We start from the raw sequence: 19,005 nt of genomic DNA, 5'->3' as shown, positions 1-19,005 counted from the left end.
CCTCCCCAGTCCTAGCCTTCTTCTGATTTCTGAACTAGTGTCTTCATTTTGGTTAATGACTGTGCCAAGGTATTGATAATCCTTGACAAATTCAGTGTCCTTGTAAATTTTAAAGTTACATAAATCTTCTGTTGTCATTACTTTATTCTTCTTGACGTTCAGCTGTAGTCCTGCTTTTGTGCTTTCCTCTTTAACTTTCATCAGCATTCATTTCAAATTATTACTGGTTTCTGCTAGTAGTGTGGTATCATCTGCATATCTTAAATTATTGATATTTCTCCCTCCAATTTTCACACCTCCTTCATCTTGGTCCAATCCCACTTTTGATATGTTCTGCATACATATCTGCATTGATCTGCTAACTAAAATATGTAACTTGTCCCTTGGGTCCTCCTCCGTGCCTGAGGACTGGAAAGTGGCAAATGTAACACCAATATTCAAAAAGGGATCCAGAGGGGATCCCGGAAATTACAGGCCAGTTAGCTTAACTTCTGTCCCTGGAAAACTGGTAGAAAGTATTATTAAAGCTAGATTAACGAAGCACATAGAAGAACAAGCCTTGCTGAAGCAGAGCCAGCATGGCTTCTGCAAGGGAAAGTCCTGTCTCAGTAACCTATTAGAATTCTTTGAGAGTGTCAACAAGCATATAGATAGAGGTGATCCAGTGGACATAGTGTACTTAGACTTTCAAAAAGCGTTTGACAAGGTACCTCACCAAAGACTTCTGAGAAAGCTTAGCAGTCATGGAATAAGAGGAGAGGTCCTCTTGTGTATAAGGAATTGGTTAAGAAGCAGAAAGCAGAGAGTAGGAATAAATGGACAGTTCTCCCAATGGAGGGCTGTAGAAAATGGAGTCCCTCAAGGATCGGTATTGGGACCTGTACTTTTCAACTTGTTCATTAATGACCTAGAATTAGGAGTGAGCAGCGAAGTGGCCAAGTTTGCTGACGACACTAAATTGTTCAGGGTTGTTAAAGCAAAAAGGGATTGCGAAGAGCTCCAAAAAGATCTCTCCAAACTGAGTGAATGGGCGGAAAAATGGCAAATGCAATTCAATATAAACAAGTGTAAAATTATGCATATTGGAGCAAAAAATCTGAATTTCACATATACGCTCATGGGGTCTGAACTGGCGGTGACCGACCAGGAGAGAGACCTCGGGGTTGTAGTGGACAGCACGATGAAAATGTCGACCCAGTGTGCGGCAGCTGTGAAAAAGGCATATTCCATGCTAGCGATAATTAGGAAAGGTATTGAAAATGAAACAGCCGATATCATAATGCCGTTGTATAAATTTATGGTGCAGCCGCATTTGGAATACTGTGTACAGTTCTGGTCGCCTCATCTCAAAAAGGATATTATAGAGTTGGAAAAGGTTCAGAAGAGGGCAACCAGAATGATCAAGGGGATGGAGCGACTCCCTTACGAGGAAAGGTTGCAGCATTTGGGGCTTTTTAGTTTAGAGAAAAGGCGGGTCAGAGGAGACATGGTAGAAGTGTATAAAATTATGCATGGCATTGAGAAAGTGGACAGAGAAAAGTTCTTTTCCCTCTCTCATAATACTAGAACTCGTGGACATTCAAAGAAGCTGAATGTTGGAAGATTCAGGACAGACAAAAGGATGTACTTCTTTACTCAGCGCATAGTTAAACTATGGAATTTGCTCCCACAAGACGCAGTAATGGCCACCAGCTTGGATGGCTTTAAAAAAAGATTAGACAAATTCATGGAGGACAGGGCTATCAATGGCTACTAGCCGTGATGGCTGTGCTCTGCCATCCTAGTCAGAGGCAGCATGCTTCTGAAAACCAGTTGCCGGAAGCCTCAGGAGGGGAGAGTGTTCTTGCACTCGGGTCCTGCTTGTGGGCTTCCCCCAGGCACCTGGATGGCCACTGTGAGAACAGGATGCTGGACTGGATGGGCCACTGGCCTGATCCAGCAGGCTCTTATGTTCTTATACAGATTAAACAAATAGGGTGATAAAATACACCCCTGTCTCACACCCTCTCCTATTGGGAACCAATCAGTTTCTCCATATTCTGTCCTTGCAGTAGCCTCTTGTCCACAGTATAGGTTGCGCATCAGGACAATCAGGTGCTGTGGCACCCCCATTTCTTTTAAAGCATTCCATAGTTTTTCATGATCTACACAAAGACTTTGCTGTATTCTATAAAGCACAGGGTGATTTTCTTCTGAGATTCCTTGGACCGTTCCATTAACCAACATATGTTTGCGATATGATCTCTGGTTTACCACTACCAAAATACCTTGTTTTTAGACTAAAACACTTGTAGCAATTTGGGACACTCGTGTGTGCGTGTGTGCATGGCGTGCATGCTTTTCCATGTACAAGAAATTTAATATGTACCAAGAAGAGTTATATGTAGCAACTACTAGCTCTAGCAAAATGAATGGAGCTGGCCCTGGAATTTATAGACTGTAATGTTTAGGTTCATGGAACAGTTACAGGTTAGCTAAAGGAATGCGGTTATGAGAATAGCTGTATTTTGAGGTTCCTTTTATTAAAGGGTTGGGTCAGTTATTTTTAAGAAGTCCTACGAAACTGAATGTATTGCTTGAAGCTTAGACTTCTCACTGGTTACGCCCTAGGTTTAAAACGGCTGCATCCTAATCTAGTTTTTAACTGTGTCTGTTTCCCTTCCCCACCCTTCAATCCTCCCTTACCCCTCCCAGCTCCAAAACTATCTTTCTTCTCCTCCTTATGGAAATGGTATTTTCTGCTATAATCTGGCTAACTCCTATAAACTGGAGCTCACATTTCCTCTATTTTTGTGTGTCTCTCTTGCTTGCTTTTAATTATTTGCTTATCTGTATTTGTGTACCTAATAGTGTGTAGTAATCAATTTATAAAATGATAACGTGTAGGAATGGAGGAGAATATCGTTTGGTTTGCATTAGAACTGACATAATTCACAGTTCCTGGACTTGTATGTGGATTGGAACACAGTTAACAATGTGACTGCATGCCTCTCTGAATCTTGCGATACAGTTTTGGTTCAAAAAAGTGTACAGCAATGCATACAACTCATAATAGAATGCTTGTGAAACCGGTAAGGAAAGGAACAGAAGTAGACTGAACTATCCATTTCTAAATGTATGTTTATTACATTCACTAGAAGTTAATATGGTTAAAGCAAATTCTTTTATATTCTGTCTTAGTTTTTAGTATAAAGTCCTCAATGAGCTTTGGGCCAGTCACTGAACTGGTTCAGATGATCATACTTTAGCTTTTTAAGTCCAGATATGGATGATGCTTTTGTCTAGATATGGAGCCCCTTTGTTTTACTTTCTGTATGAACTGTGACTTGAAGTCTCTAATTAACCGTAGTTCCCTGTTTGTTCGAACTGGGAAACTGTGGCTGCCAGTTTCAGAACAACTCAAGATATTAATCCTACTTAAAATCGTGGTTTGAGGTTCTGGCTTGTTCTGAAATATAGTTTCCTGGTTTGGACAAAACAGGGAACTAGGGTTAACTAATGACTTGCTAGTTTAATTGTTTAACTAGTGACTCAAGCAAAGGAAGGTGATTGTATTTTTGTTGTATTTTAACTTTATGTTATACTGTGCATCACCTAGAGGAATTATTTTATGAGGTGACTAATAAAAATAAATAATAAATGAAAGCCTCACAATAACAAAATTTAAACCTATTTTGTTGTTTTGGTAACTATGCTTTGATTTCACTGTGTTCAAGTCTTTCAGCCTTTAAAGCTTGAAGATATTTTGATAACTGTTTTCTATGCTAGTTGAACCTGTGCAGTGTCCCCTGAACTCCAGCTGGGCTTATGCTGTTGGCTCCTTATTAAGCCTTTTGTGCCTGTTCACATGGTTTATTCATCAAGAGAATAAGCCGAGTGGATAAGATAAATTAAGCTATGTATAACTGTTTTAAAATTGCAGATTTTATTTATATTTAATCTTTATGTTAACTTATTTTTAATGGTTGCTTTTATCAATTTTAAAGTAAGAATATTTTAGGTTTTTCTGTAAAACCACTTAGTGGTCTTCTATCAGGTACTGCTTATCTGATAAATGAATATAAGTTTTTCTTTTAGTTTGTTCCTTTGCAAGCGGGGTTCCCTGTAAGCACCAATCAGTTGATCAGTAATAACAAGGAGAACCCAGGGATCAGCTTCACTAGGACGTTCCCCCTTGGAAGGTCCCCACTGAGTCAAAGGGGCTCTGTTTTGAAGTAGTTTGCATTGAAACTGTTCGCTAAAACAGAGCTCCATAGCAATTTCAGTGCAAACCCTTTTGTGCTGATTGGGCATGTCCCTTTGAAGGTGTACTTCTACCAGGGCTGTGGAGTCGGTACGCCAAACTTTCGACTCCAACTCCTCTTTTTTTCTACTGTCCGACTCCAACTCCAACTCCTTCATAAATGGCAATATACATTTGCAATATACTAGTAATTACAAATTTACTGTAGTAAAATGGTAGCACAAGGCATTTCATCACCTTCACGTGAATCATTAGGCCAAATTGATAGAACATAAAATATATTTATTTGATTAAAATTTCTGAACAAGAAAACTTTCCTAAATTCCTATGAAAGTTTTTATTTTGAAGTCGGAGTCGGTACATTTCTACAGACTCCAACTCCACCCAAAATTGCTTCTGACTCCACGACTCTGACTCCACAGCCCTGACTTCTACCACTAATCAGCTGATTGGCACTGGGATTGGCACCTTCAAAGGAGGTCACTGTAACCACCCTTCAGCTGATGGGCAATTACACTGATCCCCTTTGAGCTTTGACAGATGTCATCACCTAACGTCTTATTATTTGGCTCATGGAGGGTGGTGGACTTAGGGATCCAATTTCCCACCCCTAATTTAGCATCACATGCAAACATGACCATAGCAGGCTTCCTTAGGAAGCCCGTGATTGTTGATCCACAATAAGGAAGGCTCTACTCTATGTACACCCAGATGGAAGTTGCCCAGGATCTGCTGAGCAGATTTTAATAGTGTGGAGGCAGATGTTCCTTTTGAGCAGGAATCATGTCTCTACTTTGTTGTCCTATCACACTGTTGGTATTGGAGGAAAAGCAACGTGAGCTGGGCTCTAAAGGTAACAAATGTAGCAGTCCTAGTTTGGATAGCAAACATACTTTAGTCAAGTAATATGGTTTATTGAAGTCAAAATCTTTTTATTAGGTTTTTATCAAGCCCTGTATGGAGGGCCTGAAGTGAATAACATACTATAATACAGTTTGCTAATTCTTACCACACAAACATAATGCACCTCTGAATGACTTGCCATATGGATGATGCATCTTTGATATTGTCAAGGGAGCATTCTTGGGACTAATTGGGATGTTCTTTAAAGGTTTATGGACCAACCACTTGGTGTTCCCTTCTGCACATCAAGGCAAATGTGCAAAAAAAAAACACCCATGTGCCAGAGTGAAATCTTTTTTATAATATTCTAGTTTAAGTTTCTATTTCAGTATGTTTGTTTTTAATTTAATAGTACTAAACAGAAATATAATTTTCTGAATGGCCCATTTTAAAAATGGGGGCTTTATTCTGAGGTTGTTATATCTGAGTTTCCAGTTAATAATAACTGCCCTGATTCCTTACAGTAGCAGATTAGGGGAGAGTTTTCAATTCGTATTCCTGCCATGTCTCAGGTACAGCTCCCACAATTTAATTAAGTTTTTCATTTATCTGTGTCAACTTCTATCAGCATTGTATCATAGTTCATGGACTTGCCCTTCTTCATATTGCAGCAGTAAATTTAATCTTGGACAGTACAGTTCTTGGTTCATCAGTTCCATGATGTGGGTGTGGAAGAAGAATGCTGAGACAGGATAACAATAACCTAAAGACCATTTTGCCAACCACCATGATTGGTTGCTGTTTACTAGGTATTTGAAAACTGTCTGCCTTCCACCTGCTAAGTAAGGAGATTGGGGGAGGGGAAAGGCAGTGGCATGGTTCAGAGGTTCTTGAATAAGACCAGTTATCTAGATCTGGGGTAGGAATCCTCAGGCTTGGGAGCCAAATGTGTCCTTCCACAGCTCTCTGTTTGGCCCTCTCCCCAGGCCATGACCCTCCTCAGACCACCCCTCTCCCACAGGCCACAACCTGTGGCTGCCCTGGGCTCCTACTGGGAGAAAGGGCAGGATATAAATCAAATAACAAACAAACCTGCTTGAGTGTTTTTGTCTGGCTCGACTGTATCTAACTGTGGTAATGCCTCTTGTTTGCCTGGAAGGAGAATGGAGGGGTGCGTGTGTGTCTGTGTAAACCTCTGACTTTTGCATGACTGGAATGTAACGTACAAAGGTAAGTTTCACATCCATTGTTGTGCCCACTTTTTTGCATCTGGCCCCACCCTACCACTGCTATGTGGCCCTTGGAAGGTTGGCCACAAGGGAATATGGCCCTGAGGCTGAACAAGGTTCCCCAGCCCTGGCCAAGAAACCTTTAAAAACCTGCTTCCCAGCCTGGTTACAAGTCTGAGACAGCCTTGATCTCCTTCTCAGTGACCGCCTCTTGGAGCTATAGAGGGTAAGTGGTTTGTTACACCTCCGTGACTTTGAGTAGTGTTGGCCATGGCATTCTTCTGGTCTGCCTAATAGAGATGGGCCTTTGCAACATGGTTTTATGTCGGTTCTGATCATTCCTTTAAGGGTACAGTGGCGCTGACAGACACCCCCTCATCTCCATGGATTTAGGTTTGCAGGGTTCCAGTTTGTTCCAGTGCTGTTTAGCATCTACATGAAACCACTGGGAAATGTTGTCTGGGGATTTGAGATAGTTACCGAGTGTGCTGATCTTTTCATTTCCTCTGATTCTAAGGAAGCTGTTGAGCTCCTGAACCTTTTTCTGACTGATGACTGCACAAGGACTAACAAACTGAAACATAATCCAGATGACATGGATATTCTGTTAGTTTGTATATTGGATGGTGACAGAATAGGTAACCATGCTGTTCTAGATGAGATTGTGCTCCTTCTTAAGAGGTGTGCCTGTAGTTTGAGAGAGCTTCTGAATTTGGCATTGCTCCTCAGTATCTAAATGGCTGTGACCAAGAGTGCTGACAAACTTTGGCCAGTTCCAGAATGTTATGATCTTCTAACATGTAATACATTCACTGGCTCCCAGTTTGTTTCCAGGCCCAGTTCAAATTACTGCCTGTGACCTTGTAAAGCTTGAAGCAGTTTGGGGCTAAGTTAAGGAGAGAGAGACAGTGTATAAATATTTAAATAAAATACAGTAGGGCCCTGCTTATACGGCGGATTCTGTTCCAGACCCCCGCCGTAAAGTGGAAAACGCCGTAAAGCAGAACCCCATTGACTTTAATGGGCCGCGTCGTGCGAAAACGTCGCAAAAGAGAAAAATTAGCTTTTAAATTAAAAACGAAAGCCACCACATCAGTGGAATGTCTTAAAGCGGAATGCCATAAAGTGGGGCCCTACTGTAAATGAATAGGGCATGATGGGGTCTAAATCTAAAGTTTTTTGAGGCTGCATCTTCTTTGTATTCAGTGTATATTGTGTTGAGATACCAACACTGTCTGAAGCCTGTACTTGTAATGTGTGAATTGTCAAACTAAATATCTGGCTTTGTGGCCTCCTTAAGAGAAACAGCTATGGCCAGGGCTGGCTCCAAAGGGCGGCCAGGTGGCTACAGGGGCCCCTGAGGGGTCTCTCCACTCACCTTCTGCAATTGGAGGCAGGATTGCTGCTGCGGATCGCAGAGTGGGAGCTTCGGAGCCCCCGCCATGCCCTCATTCAATCTACCTTTCTCGGCTGTGTCTTGAGGCTGTGGGCTCAGCGGACACAGGGCTGCCCTTAACCAAGATGGCAGCCAAGGTTTCCCGAAGGGGCTGAAGCCTTTTCTGCCATTTTAGTTGATGGCAAGCATGCGTGCTATGCGCGTGCATCCCTGCCATCAGCCAAGATGGCAGCAGAGGCTTCAGTCCCTTAGGGAAACCTCAGCCGCCATCTTGGTTAGGGGCAGCGCGCAGCCACAAAACACAGCCGAGAAAGGTAGGTTGAACGAGGGAATGGCGGGGGCCCTGAAGCTCCCACTCTGCAATCCACAGCAGCAATTCTGTCGTGAATTGCGGAAGGGGAGCACCAGGGCCCAGGGCAGGGTGGTGGCCAAGGGCCCTGGCATTCTTAGGGCCAGCCCTGGGGAGGCCAGTTCCTGGAAAGCTGACTCAGAAGTGTGGTCTGGCTGGAGAAGGTGGTTGCTACTCCCAGGCCTCATCAGAAATAAAGTTTGTCTAATCTCAGTGGGATCATCCTAAATCTGGGAAATGAAAACGAGTTGCAGGAGATTTGCCATATGGGTAGGAGCAAGAAACTGATGAAAATGGACAAGTCTACTCTGTTGATGAAATTTGATGGAGAAGAGATTCAGGGCTGCTAATAGAGATATCTTCTCATGAGACAATTATAGAACTCTCTGCTGCAAGACAAGATGGTGACTACTTGTTGAGAAGACCATATATGCAAAAAAAGAACTGGACAAATAATTTTGGAAGAGGAGGTCTAGCACTAGCTGCTGGCTTTAATGGCAAAAGTAGATTCTCCGTGTCCAGGGGAGAGCAGCGGCTTTTTGTGGTTGGGCCTAACTACCCCCACCCCACCCGGACCTCTGGATTCAATTGAATATTGAAAAACTCTGGCTGGATGTGATTCTCTTATCGTGACACGTGTAAATGTTTTTTCTTTTTCTTTTAATAATATTATTTGTTATTTAATTTTGAGAATTGCATTATTGTATTGATGTATTATGATGTGTTATATTCATGTTTTTGTAAGCCACCTTGAGGGCCTTTTGGCCATAAGGCGAGGTATAAATAATAATAATAATAATAATAATAATAATAATAATAATAATAACCATTAGCTAGTCCTTTGTATTTGGTCCAAAAATATCAGTAATTCTAGATAATGGAAGAGTATCCAAAAAATGCTTTTATAGAATCATCTGATTTGGAATTGGTCTTCTAAATTGATACTGATCCATTGGAACGGTTTCTGGACATAAGTGAATGTGGCATCAATTTTTTCCTGAAATCTCTCTCTGAATATTATTTAAACCTGCACAAACAGTTAACTAGCCTCTGTTCATGTAAGGGAGTGATTATTTTTACCAACTCCTCACCCCTTCTGCAGCCCCCTGCACCATATCTTGTGCCATCCCCCCAGTCTCAGGAGGCAGGTTCTCTGAGGGCAATGAAGGGGGGGAAGCCTCATGTACATGAACTTTGTTTATGTTGTTGTTATGTCGATTACGACTTATGGCGACCCTATGAATCAGTGACCTCCAAGAGCCTCTGTCATGAACCACCCTGTTCAGATCTTGTAAGTTCAGATCTGTGGCTTCCTTGATGGAATCAATCCATCTCTTGTTTGGCCTTCCTCTTTTTCTACTCCCTTCTGTTTTCCCCAGCATTATTGTCTCTTCTAGTGAATGAATTGTATATGAATAATATCAAAATAAATGTGGTGTAAAAATTTAAATCATACAAGTTTTATACACTTGCCATTTTTCCCTTTAATTATAGACCCCCCCCCCAAGTGGCAGCTCAGGTAAGAAATGTCTTTCTTTTCTAAAAGAAAGGCTTTAAATGTTGAGGGGAAGAGAATTCACAATTGATGCAAGCTTTAATTAATGCAGGAATTGTGCAAGAGAACATTTTCCTGGCTTGCAAAACGTCTGTTAGATTTCAGTGGGCCACCTTGCACAGGAGAGACTATTATCCCTGTAAATACTGGAAGCAGTCTGAACTTGCATACTTCACTGACTTCTTCTAAAATGACATTAGAGGAACATTTAATATATTTTGTGGACCTGATTAATCTGCATACTTTTCAGTTCAATAATCGTGTGTAGGATGTAATAACTTGCTCTGGAAACTGTCAGCATTTGCACTTAGCAATTGGAAAACAAAAAATATTTAACCTTTTGATACTTGATCTTGAAAGTTGTTGCAAGGTGCAAGGCATGTTGCCATTCTATGTAATTATATTCTATATGTGAAAGAGTGGGATAACAAGTTTGTGTACTGCTTCTAGCATCACATTTTTATGTAGGAGTTGAATGGCATTTGGAAAAAATGTTTTCAAAGGGTTCTAAGAATGTTGTAAAGCAGCAATATGTTCTTTGAATAAGTTGTTGGTGAGCAAGTAAAAGGGGGCAAGTAAAGTTATACTGGTTTCATAATGATTTTGCATTACTGTTTGCTGGTGTAGACTATAGAAGGTCTTCAGCAGCAGCCACATTCCCAGCAGGTAATTACCCCTACTGCTGTAGCAGCAAGAATGTGTATTCTGCAAAAAAAGTAGACACTGTACAAATATAGCAACAGTTGTATTTATAGCATCATTTGAGGGCACCATAAAACAGGAATAAAACGTGCAATCTCAACACCTACATTTTAAGTAGGACTACTGGCTCTGATGCGGTGGGATGATGGATGAAGTGCTACAAATGCAGATGTGGCTGAAAGGTCTCCAGGTATGTTTACTAATGTTTCTTTTATTTATTTATTTATTTAGGTGTGGATCTGACAGGGGCGGAGTCCAACAACTCTGACAGCAGAATGGAAAGAGTGGACCTTTATGCAAATGTGGAAGAAGCACTCCTAGGAGGTGAAGCTGGTTATCTCTCTCAGCCTCTTATTCCAGAGAAGGAGGATGCACTTCAGGCCGTTGCGGTTGCTAATCTGCGGGCAGCCCTTATGAGCAAGAACAGCTTGCTATCCCTGAAAGCTGACTTGCTGGGAGAGGAGAGTTCTCTGCTCTTTGAATACTTACCCAAAGGCACGCATTCATTGTCTTGTAAGTTGCTATTCCCATGTAGACTACTTATTATTATTATTTAGTTTATTTATACTCCACCTTATGGCCAAAAGGCCCTCAACTTTACTTAAAGGTTAAAGTTATTAAAAATAAAATCCAGGTCACTCTTGCTATCTATGGTGCATCCCAAAGCAATGCAATCTTAATTATTTTGAGTGCCATGTATGTAGCTGCTTAGCAAGGTGTTGTGTGGATGGGATACTTGGGCCCAGTTCCCACAAACAGTAAATGAGGTGGAAAACCTATGCTTTGACTATTTCATTTCATATTGCAGGAAGGTGACTTGCATGATTGAATAATCCTCCATACAGGAAAAACACAGAGAAGGGTTAAACTCTTGCCTTCCTCTTGAAATGCTAGCTTTCTTTGTTCAGGATTTTTTTTTATGTGTTAGAATAGTTCAGCCATGCAGATCACTGATTTGCAGTATGAAGTGTTAGACACAGGTTTACCACTTTACCTGCAGGTTTTTTGACAGCTAGCCCTTGGCCTGTTGGAAGTTGTTGGTCAGATAGTAGTATTCCAAGATAGACAATAACTGGAATCTTTTCCCCATCTACTCCTACAATGTTCTTGGGCCCTGGTTAAAACAACAACTTGTCACAAGGGGTAGAATAATGTTGTCTCTATTGTGATATATAGGCTGTTGTCTGCTAAGGTAAGGTTATAGAGAAAGGAATTGTATACACTCTAAAACTACCTTTTGTGTCAGAGCTTGACTAGAGTAAACAGTGGGAAGCGTGTGTTAAGAATTTTTACTTTGTGCTTGCAGGAGGCTCTCTAGGTGCCTAACCTGAAAATATTAATGATATAACTACCAATTATTTCACCTCTTCTCTTATGTAGCCACCATTTAATCATTTGTAGAAGAGGTTATTTGGTCAGTTGTAGAAATAACAACAAACAGCCTGGTAGCACCGTAAAAACAGACAGATTTATTGTGGCATAACCTTCATTGACCACCATCTACTTCATCAACTGCATGAAGTGTAACCCTAAATTGACAAGCATATATACACATGATAGGGAGGTGGAGGAATCATATGTAGAGCAAGAGGAAAATAAGAGGAGATAGTGACATAGAATAGTAGAGTTGTAAGAGGCCTATAACGCCACTGAGTTCAACCCGCTGCTGAATACAGGGATCCAAATTAAAGCATACCCAACAGGAGGTTGTCTTGCTGTCTCTTGAATGCATCCAGTGTTGCCCACCGCCTCCTGAGATCATTGGTTCCATTGTTGTACCGCTTTAACAGTTAGGAAGTTTTTCCTGATGTTCAGTCAAAATCTGGCTTCCTGAAACTTGAGCCCATTATTCCGTGTCCTGCACTCTGGGACGATCGAGAAGAGACCCTGGCCCTCCTCTGTAGGACAACTTTTCAAGTATTTGAAGAGTGCTATCATAGCTCCCCTCAATTTTCTCAAGGCTAAACATGTCCAGTTCTTTCAGTTTCTTCTCATAGGGTTTTGTTTCCAGTCCCCTGATCATCCTTGCTGCCCTCCTCTGAACCTGTTCCAGTTTGTTTGCGTCCTTCTTAAAGTGCAGTGTCCGGAACTGGACACAGTACTCAAGATAAGGCCTGACCAGTGCCGAATAGACGGGAACTAGTACTTCTGTTAATGCAACCTAAAATGGCATTTGCCTTTTTTTTGCAGCCACATCGCATTGTTGGCTAATATTCAGCTTGTGATCAACAACAATTCCAAGATCCTTCTTCCTTGTAGTATTGCCAAGCCAAGCATCCTCCATCTTATAACTGTGCATTTGGTTTCTTTCTTGTAGAACCTTGCCCTTATCCTTGTTAAATTTCATTCTGTTGTTTTAAGCCCAATGCTCCAGCCTATCAAGATCACTTGAATTTTGTTTCTCTTCTCCAGGATATTAGCTATCCCTCCCAATTTTGTATCATTGGCAAAATTGATGAGCCTTCCCTGCACTTCCTCATTAAATCTTTAATAAAAATGTTGAAGAGCACTGGGCTCAGGACCAAGCCCTGAAGTACCTCACTCATTACCTACCCCCCAGTTTGAGAAGGAAACATTGATAGGCACTCTTTGCATACAATTCTGTAGCCAACTGTGGATCCACCTGATAGTTGTTCCATCCAGCCGACATTTAGCTAGCTTGCCAATCAGAATATTATTGGGCACTTTGACAAAAGCTTTGCTGAAGTCAAGATATATTATGTCCACAGCATTCCCACAGTCTACAAGGTAGGTTACGCAATCAAAAAATAAGATATGACTAGTCTAGCAGGACTTGTTTTTGATAAATGCATGTTGGCATCTAGTAATCACGGCATTGTTTTCAAGGTGCTTACAAACTGACCGCTCTATAATCTGCTCCAGAATTTTCCTAGGGATCCATGCCAGGCTGACTGGTCTGTAGTTCCCAGGTTCTTCCTTTTTGCCCTTTTTGTGATAGGGGCAAGGTTAGTCCTCCTCCAGTCATTCACCCATTCTCTTTTTTTTTTTTATATAGTTTTTATTCAAATTTTTCCAAAAAACAAACAAAACAAAGTAAGAAAAAACATAACAATACTACAACAAAAAATAAAAATAAAATGGTTGACTTCCGATTTGTCACAGATCAGCTATAAGTATATAATATACATCAAACCTGTCCCTTAATATGTACATACAGAATCCCTTTTCTCCATAAGCTGTCTTAATTAATCATCAAATCCCAGTATCATCATTTTATTTTGATCTTTCGACAAAAAGTCTAAGAGAGGCAGTCATTCACCCATTCTCCACGGTTTTACAAAGATAATAGACAGTGGCTCTGTGAGTTCTTCAGCCAGTTCCTTCAGTGCTCTAGGGTGCAGTTCATCAGGTCCCGCAGATTTGAACTCATTCAAAGATATTAGGTATTCCTTGACCATTTGTCTATCAGTCTCAAACTGCAATCCTTCTCCTTCAACATCACGTTTGCCAGGAACATCATAGATCCTCTTTTGGGAAAAGAATGAGGTAAAGTAGGAATTGAGTACTTTGAAATCTGTTATCATTTTGCCATCCTCATTGAGTAGCTGTGCTACCATTTATTTTCTCTGTCTTTTATTGTGGATGTACCCGAAGAAAGCTTTTTTGTTGCTTTTAGCACCCCTTGCTAATCTCAGATCATTCTCAGCTTCATAAAGCCTTCCTGACACCATCCCTGCAATTCCATGCTACCTGTCTATACCCTTCCTTTGTGACCTGGCCTTCCTTCCACTTTCTGTATGTGTCCTTTTTTGTTTTCATCTCTAAGCTTTTTGTGAAGTCACATTGGCTTCTTCTGCTGTCTTTCCCCTTTTTTCCTTGTTGGAATTGTTTGCCATTGTGCCTTTAGAATTTCCTTTTTTGGAAACTCCCACCCATCTTGGACTCCTTTTCTCATTAGGGTTGCATGCCATGGACAGTTACTTGAAATCAGTTACAGTGGACAATTAACAATGCAGCATTGGTAATAACACAATAAACATCCTGGCATTGGTAAGCTAATTAACACAGTAGTATGATATAAAAATGAACTTTGATGCAAGCCACAAGTGACATAATTGAATTACCTGATAAACTGTAATTCAGCAGTTTCACAGTAGAGTTGTCTTTTGTTCTTTTGTTGAAGTATGGCCACTTTAAGATCACTTACAGAGTGCTCTGGTAGGTTGAAATGTTCTACTGTTTTCTGGATATTGACATTTGAGAGGACGGATTTATGTCCATTTACTTGTTGGTATGTGTGGAGAATGACCTTTTTGCCCTACATAGAATACAGGACATTGCTGGCAGTAGATTACATATATCCAAGCTTATGCTTTAATAAATCTGTAGTTTGCTACCCTGGAGTCCTTTTGTGAGGAAGGATGGGATATAAATAAAATAATAGTGTTTAAGACTTTGTTGCCATTTAATAATCTGAATCCATAATTTAGGCTTTGAATCTTAAAAATAGGATGGCTGACAGGTTTCCATTAGTGTGCTGCTTCTCATTTTGTTAGACAAGCAAAGGCATATGTGTTTTCTAATTGGATAGTAAAAGGCATTCCTCTTTAAAGCCTTGCTCCCATAATAAATCCTCTTTAATATAGGGTCACAACCAGCAGATGGTATAAAAAGACAATTAAGATGATTGTGTGTTCAATATTTTCTAAATGACAGAAACATTACATTCTCATTGTGAACAACTGAGACCTTAAGTAAAACTCTTATTTTTTTTGCTATGGCACATGTCGTAATATGGAGAAGAGGACAGTAGGTGTGGTATTGGACTAAGTCATACTCAGAGTAGATCCAATGAAACCAGTAGACTTAAGTTAGTCATGACTAACTTCAATCCATAGATTTCAATGTATCTACTCAGTGACTTAGTAGGATGCCACTCATGGCAGTTACTAGGAATGCATGTATGCATGTTCTTCCCCACTAGGTTCTCTAATTTTCATGGGCAAGGAATGAAGCAACTTCACTTTATCAATTATCTATAGATTCTGCTCCCTGGATTTTCCTTTTGCTGAAAAGTGTGGGCTCCTGTTACTATGGGGAGTGGAAAGACAGATGGAATTGCCTAAATAAGATATCAGATGCAAAGTAAGTTCTCCCCTCCAATACAAAGAACTGCTGCGCAGCACAAATTGGGCAAAAGGGGCAGTTTTCATGTTGTAGCCAGGGCCAGTGCTATCGTTAGGCCAACTAGGCAGCCGCCTAGGGTGCAGACCTCAGAGGGGCGCAGTACTGACCTTTGAGGGGCACAGTTTTATACAGATTAGTTTTTTTAACTCTTGGAAAAAATGCAACTAAAATAAATTTAGCAGCTTCAAGTTTTGTGTTTTCATTTTTTCTACAAGACATCTGTTTTTGAAAATTGAAGTTAGCAATTTTTTTGGGGGGGGGGTGCAAGTAGTTAGCCTTGCCTAGGGCGCAAAATAGCCTGGTTGTAGCTTTGAAAATACCTTGTGGCAAGCAGTATGACGCGGTGATTGGCTAGTGTCATTTCAAGTGTTTCTCAGGTGTTTACTGCATCATGCAGACTCCTTGAGTACGCAGAGCAACTTTATCTTTGTTTCTCCATTGTAATCCCAACTCTTTAAATATTTTCTGTTGCTTTGATATTATGTACTCAGGGACTTGATATGGAAGAGACAGGCCATGGCAGTGCCTCAGTTTTTGACATGATGGAAGGGAAAACTTGAATCTTTGACACAGAAGGGGAAAATATATGGACTTGTTGTTAGTGCCACAAATTAATTAAAGAGGTGTTCGGCAGATGTTTTTGTTTAATTTTAGAAGAAGAAAAAGTGTTGGGTAATTTTTATTTTATTGTACTGATTCATGGTCTCTGGAGAGTATTGTTGCACTTGCATCCTATGCGTTGGCTTTCCATAGACATCTGATTGGCCATTATGGGAACAGAATGCTGGCCTGGATAGATAGGCCTTTGTACTTTTGAACAGATAACAGCTTAGTGCAGTGTAGCTTTTGATGGTATGTTGAGAGTTTGGTTTTTTTGCCTATGTTCTCAAACCTACCCAAATGGAATTGTATATATTGTGATAATTTAATCCACTGAAATGCATTATGGTTGCAATAATAAATACACTTACCTAGGAGTAACTCAGTGGGACTTGCTTCCAAGTAAATATGCATAGAATTTCTCTGTAAGCCCAGTGATGGTGGATCTCGTTTCTTTTTATTATAGTTAATCCCATCATTATTTGCTTTTACCTTTAGTGAGTGCAAGCTCATCACTTGTATTTCTTAAATTTATTTATTTTTATTTATGTATTTTATATCAATTTTCCAAAAGCTTTAAACAGTAAATTACCACCACCATCCTCCAATGTAGTTTTAATAAATCAAAAATGTTTTACAGTCCTTACAAGAGGGCAGTATAGAGGAAGTTTTGGACTAGATACTTTGCTATGTATCAGCTAAGCCTAAGGTAATCTTTAGAGACACTTCTTCAGGTGTGTCCACCAGTTGAGGTGCAGTGGGCAGTGACCTGAGAGACGGCCGTCTCAGTGGTAGACCCTTGACACAGGAATACGCTCCACAGTGAGGTTTACCTGGCACCTATATGATTTTGGTGCAAGTTTATTTTCCCACACTTTAAAAAATGGACCATCCCTAACTGGTTTGATCTGATGCTGCTTTTATTTATTTATTTATTGTATTTTCATACCACCCCATAGCCGAAGCTCTCTGTATTTTTATCTCCTGCATTTAATTTTGTTGTATTGCGTGTTTTTTTGTGTAAATCATATTGTTGCTGCTTTTATTGATTTGTTTGAAGTAAGCTTTGGAAAAATTCTGTCTGGAAGACAAGATGTACATTTATTAACAAAATAAACTTTCCTTACCTTTTCTGGGAGGAGGTTACAGTTTGGGAGCTTTTGCCAACAAATGCTCATATTTGGAAGAAAATGTACTAATGGACCATTACATAGATTTCAGGATATTAAACATTCATGGTGTTTTTGTTTTATTTTCTGTTGGAATCAGTGCAATGGTGTTTATTTATTCTTTAAATTAAATTTAAATCATTGGGACTGTATGGGAAGTTAGCAGTAGGCCCAATATTTGATAACATGGCATGAAAAAGTTTTTTGGTTTTTTTTAATTATAAAGCTGTAAAATAATTTTTTTATCGGGCTGAAATTGAGATGTGTCAGATTGCTTCCAAATCAATGAATTTGCAATACAACTCTAAAGAAATATATTTATGTTGTCGTTTTTTGCAAGAACTTTTCCTGGAAGATATTTCTTGCTATGCATGCATTTTAACTACTCCTGGACCAAGATTTAGAACAGTGTCCTGTTGCATTAATACTGATATTTCAGCAGGAGTGTGCTTTTTTAGAATTGTCCCTCTTTCTTGGCTTTGCAATTCAGGTAAAAATTCTTGATAACTGTCATTTATAATCTGAAATGACATAGTATTACATTTCCTCCCAACAAACTGTCTGATAGCTTAATTCCTTGAGCAGCAGTTCATTTTGATACTTACACAGATCTCACAATACATTTTTAATAAGAAAAAGTTCAGTTAACTTCAATTAAACATATTATTGGTATACTAACCCAAATTCAGAGTAGAATTAGCCTAGATACACCAACTTGTGTTAAGCCAGCCTTTCAGTTAATTACTGAGGCCCACTGTTGCAATTCCAATTCTGCTCCTCAAAATGAGCAGCCAGTGTGCTGTGTTTTTCATGATGCAGTACTAAACCAGTTGCTTTTAGAAATCTTTTTTGCTTTCTAGCCTTAAAATCAGAAGGCCAAACTAAGCAGCTGTGACAGCAATTGCTTCCCTTGGATTCAGGGTACTCTCTGAAAGCAGTGGGATATCTGCCATTTGTACTGATCTTCCTCCCACTGTAGGAACACACCAGGTTCTTTGTTGCTGCTGCTGCTTTTGAGTACAGGGCAGGCTGGTGTAGCGAGGGATATACTGAGAGAGCTGGGTTTTGCTGCCTGCATGTCAACCTGTGTATGAAGCTCTGTGGGCCAAAGTTGACATAATATTAATTGTATTAATGCAATTACTGTCCACATCTGTAATGTAAAAAGTAGCATTGCGGTTGTAAGTGGGGGAAAGAAGTTCAGCCCTTCCCCCATCCAACATGGTCCCAATGAAAATCCCTCCTCCCAAAGTTGCTATTTGCACCGGATCATGACCCTCCACTGGCAGATGGCAGCTTGGGGAGGGCAGGAATTTCGTCTGGACCACATTTGGAGGAGGGAGGGTTGAACTCCCTTCCCCAGCCCTCACAGTGCTTATGATGCTCCCTTTCCTCTGCATTTGTTTTTTCCATTACAAAAATGTGTACACAATTAACATCACATCTTGTTTGGCCCTCTGGCTTCATTCTTTGCTTGAATTACCAGTAGCACTTCAGGCAGGGTCGAGGAACCTTTTGGCTTTGGGAGCCAGATTTTTATCTGCCCCTCCCCGTAGCCCAACTTTGACACGTGGGTGGGGCAGTCTACCTGTCAATTACATGTCACTATATCATTGCATGATTGACAGGTGGTTTGCAGACATCAGCTCTGACAGGGATTGCCCCATTGCACAACGATGAAGAAACAGGTGCTTGTTCTGCACCTTTAAAGGGGAGGAGATTGCTTCATAGAGTGTTCAGATGGGAGTGTGGGGATTGTCTTACAGCAAGT

The 19,005-nt window shown here is 40.4% G+C and overlaps 1 protein-coding gene across 6 annotated transcripts in view; it reads left to right on the top strand.

Moving 5' to 3' along the window:
• The window catches only part of ZBTB46 (zinc finger and BTB domain containing 46), an 86,123-nt gene that overhangs the window by 39,765 nt on the left and 27,353 nt on the right, over positions 1 to 19,005 (top strand). For all 6 annotated transcript variants that reach the window (XM_061630950.1, XM_061630948.1, XM_061630951.1 and 3 more), the window contains one exon: positions 10,549 to 10,830. In XM_061630950.1, the coding sequence (XP_061486934.1) occupies positions 10,549 to 10,830 (282 nt within the window). The remainder of the gene's footprint in view (positions 1 to 10,548; positions 10,831 to 19,005) is intronic.

This window comes from Rhineura floridana, chromosome 6 (assembly GCF_030035675.1).
Source record: "Rhineura floridana isolate rRhiFlo1 chromosome 6, rRhiFlo1.hap2, whole genome shotgun sequence".
NCBI classification, from domain to species: Eukaryota; Metazoa; Chordata; class Lepidosauria; order Squamata; family Rhineuridae; genus Rhineura; species Rhineura floridana.
The sequence above is the reverse complement of the archived record's forward strand: the minus strand, read 5'-3'. Positions and strand labels throughout refer to the sequence as shown.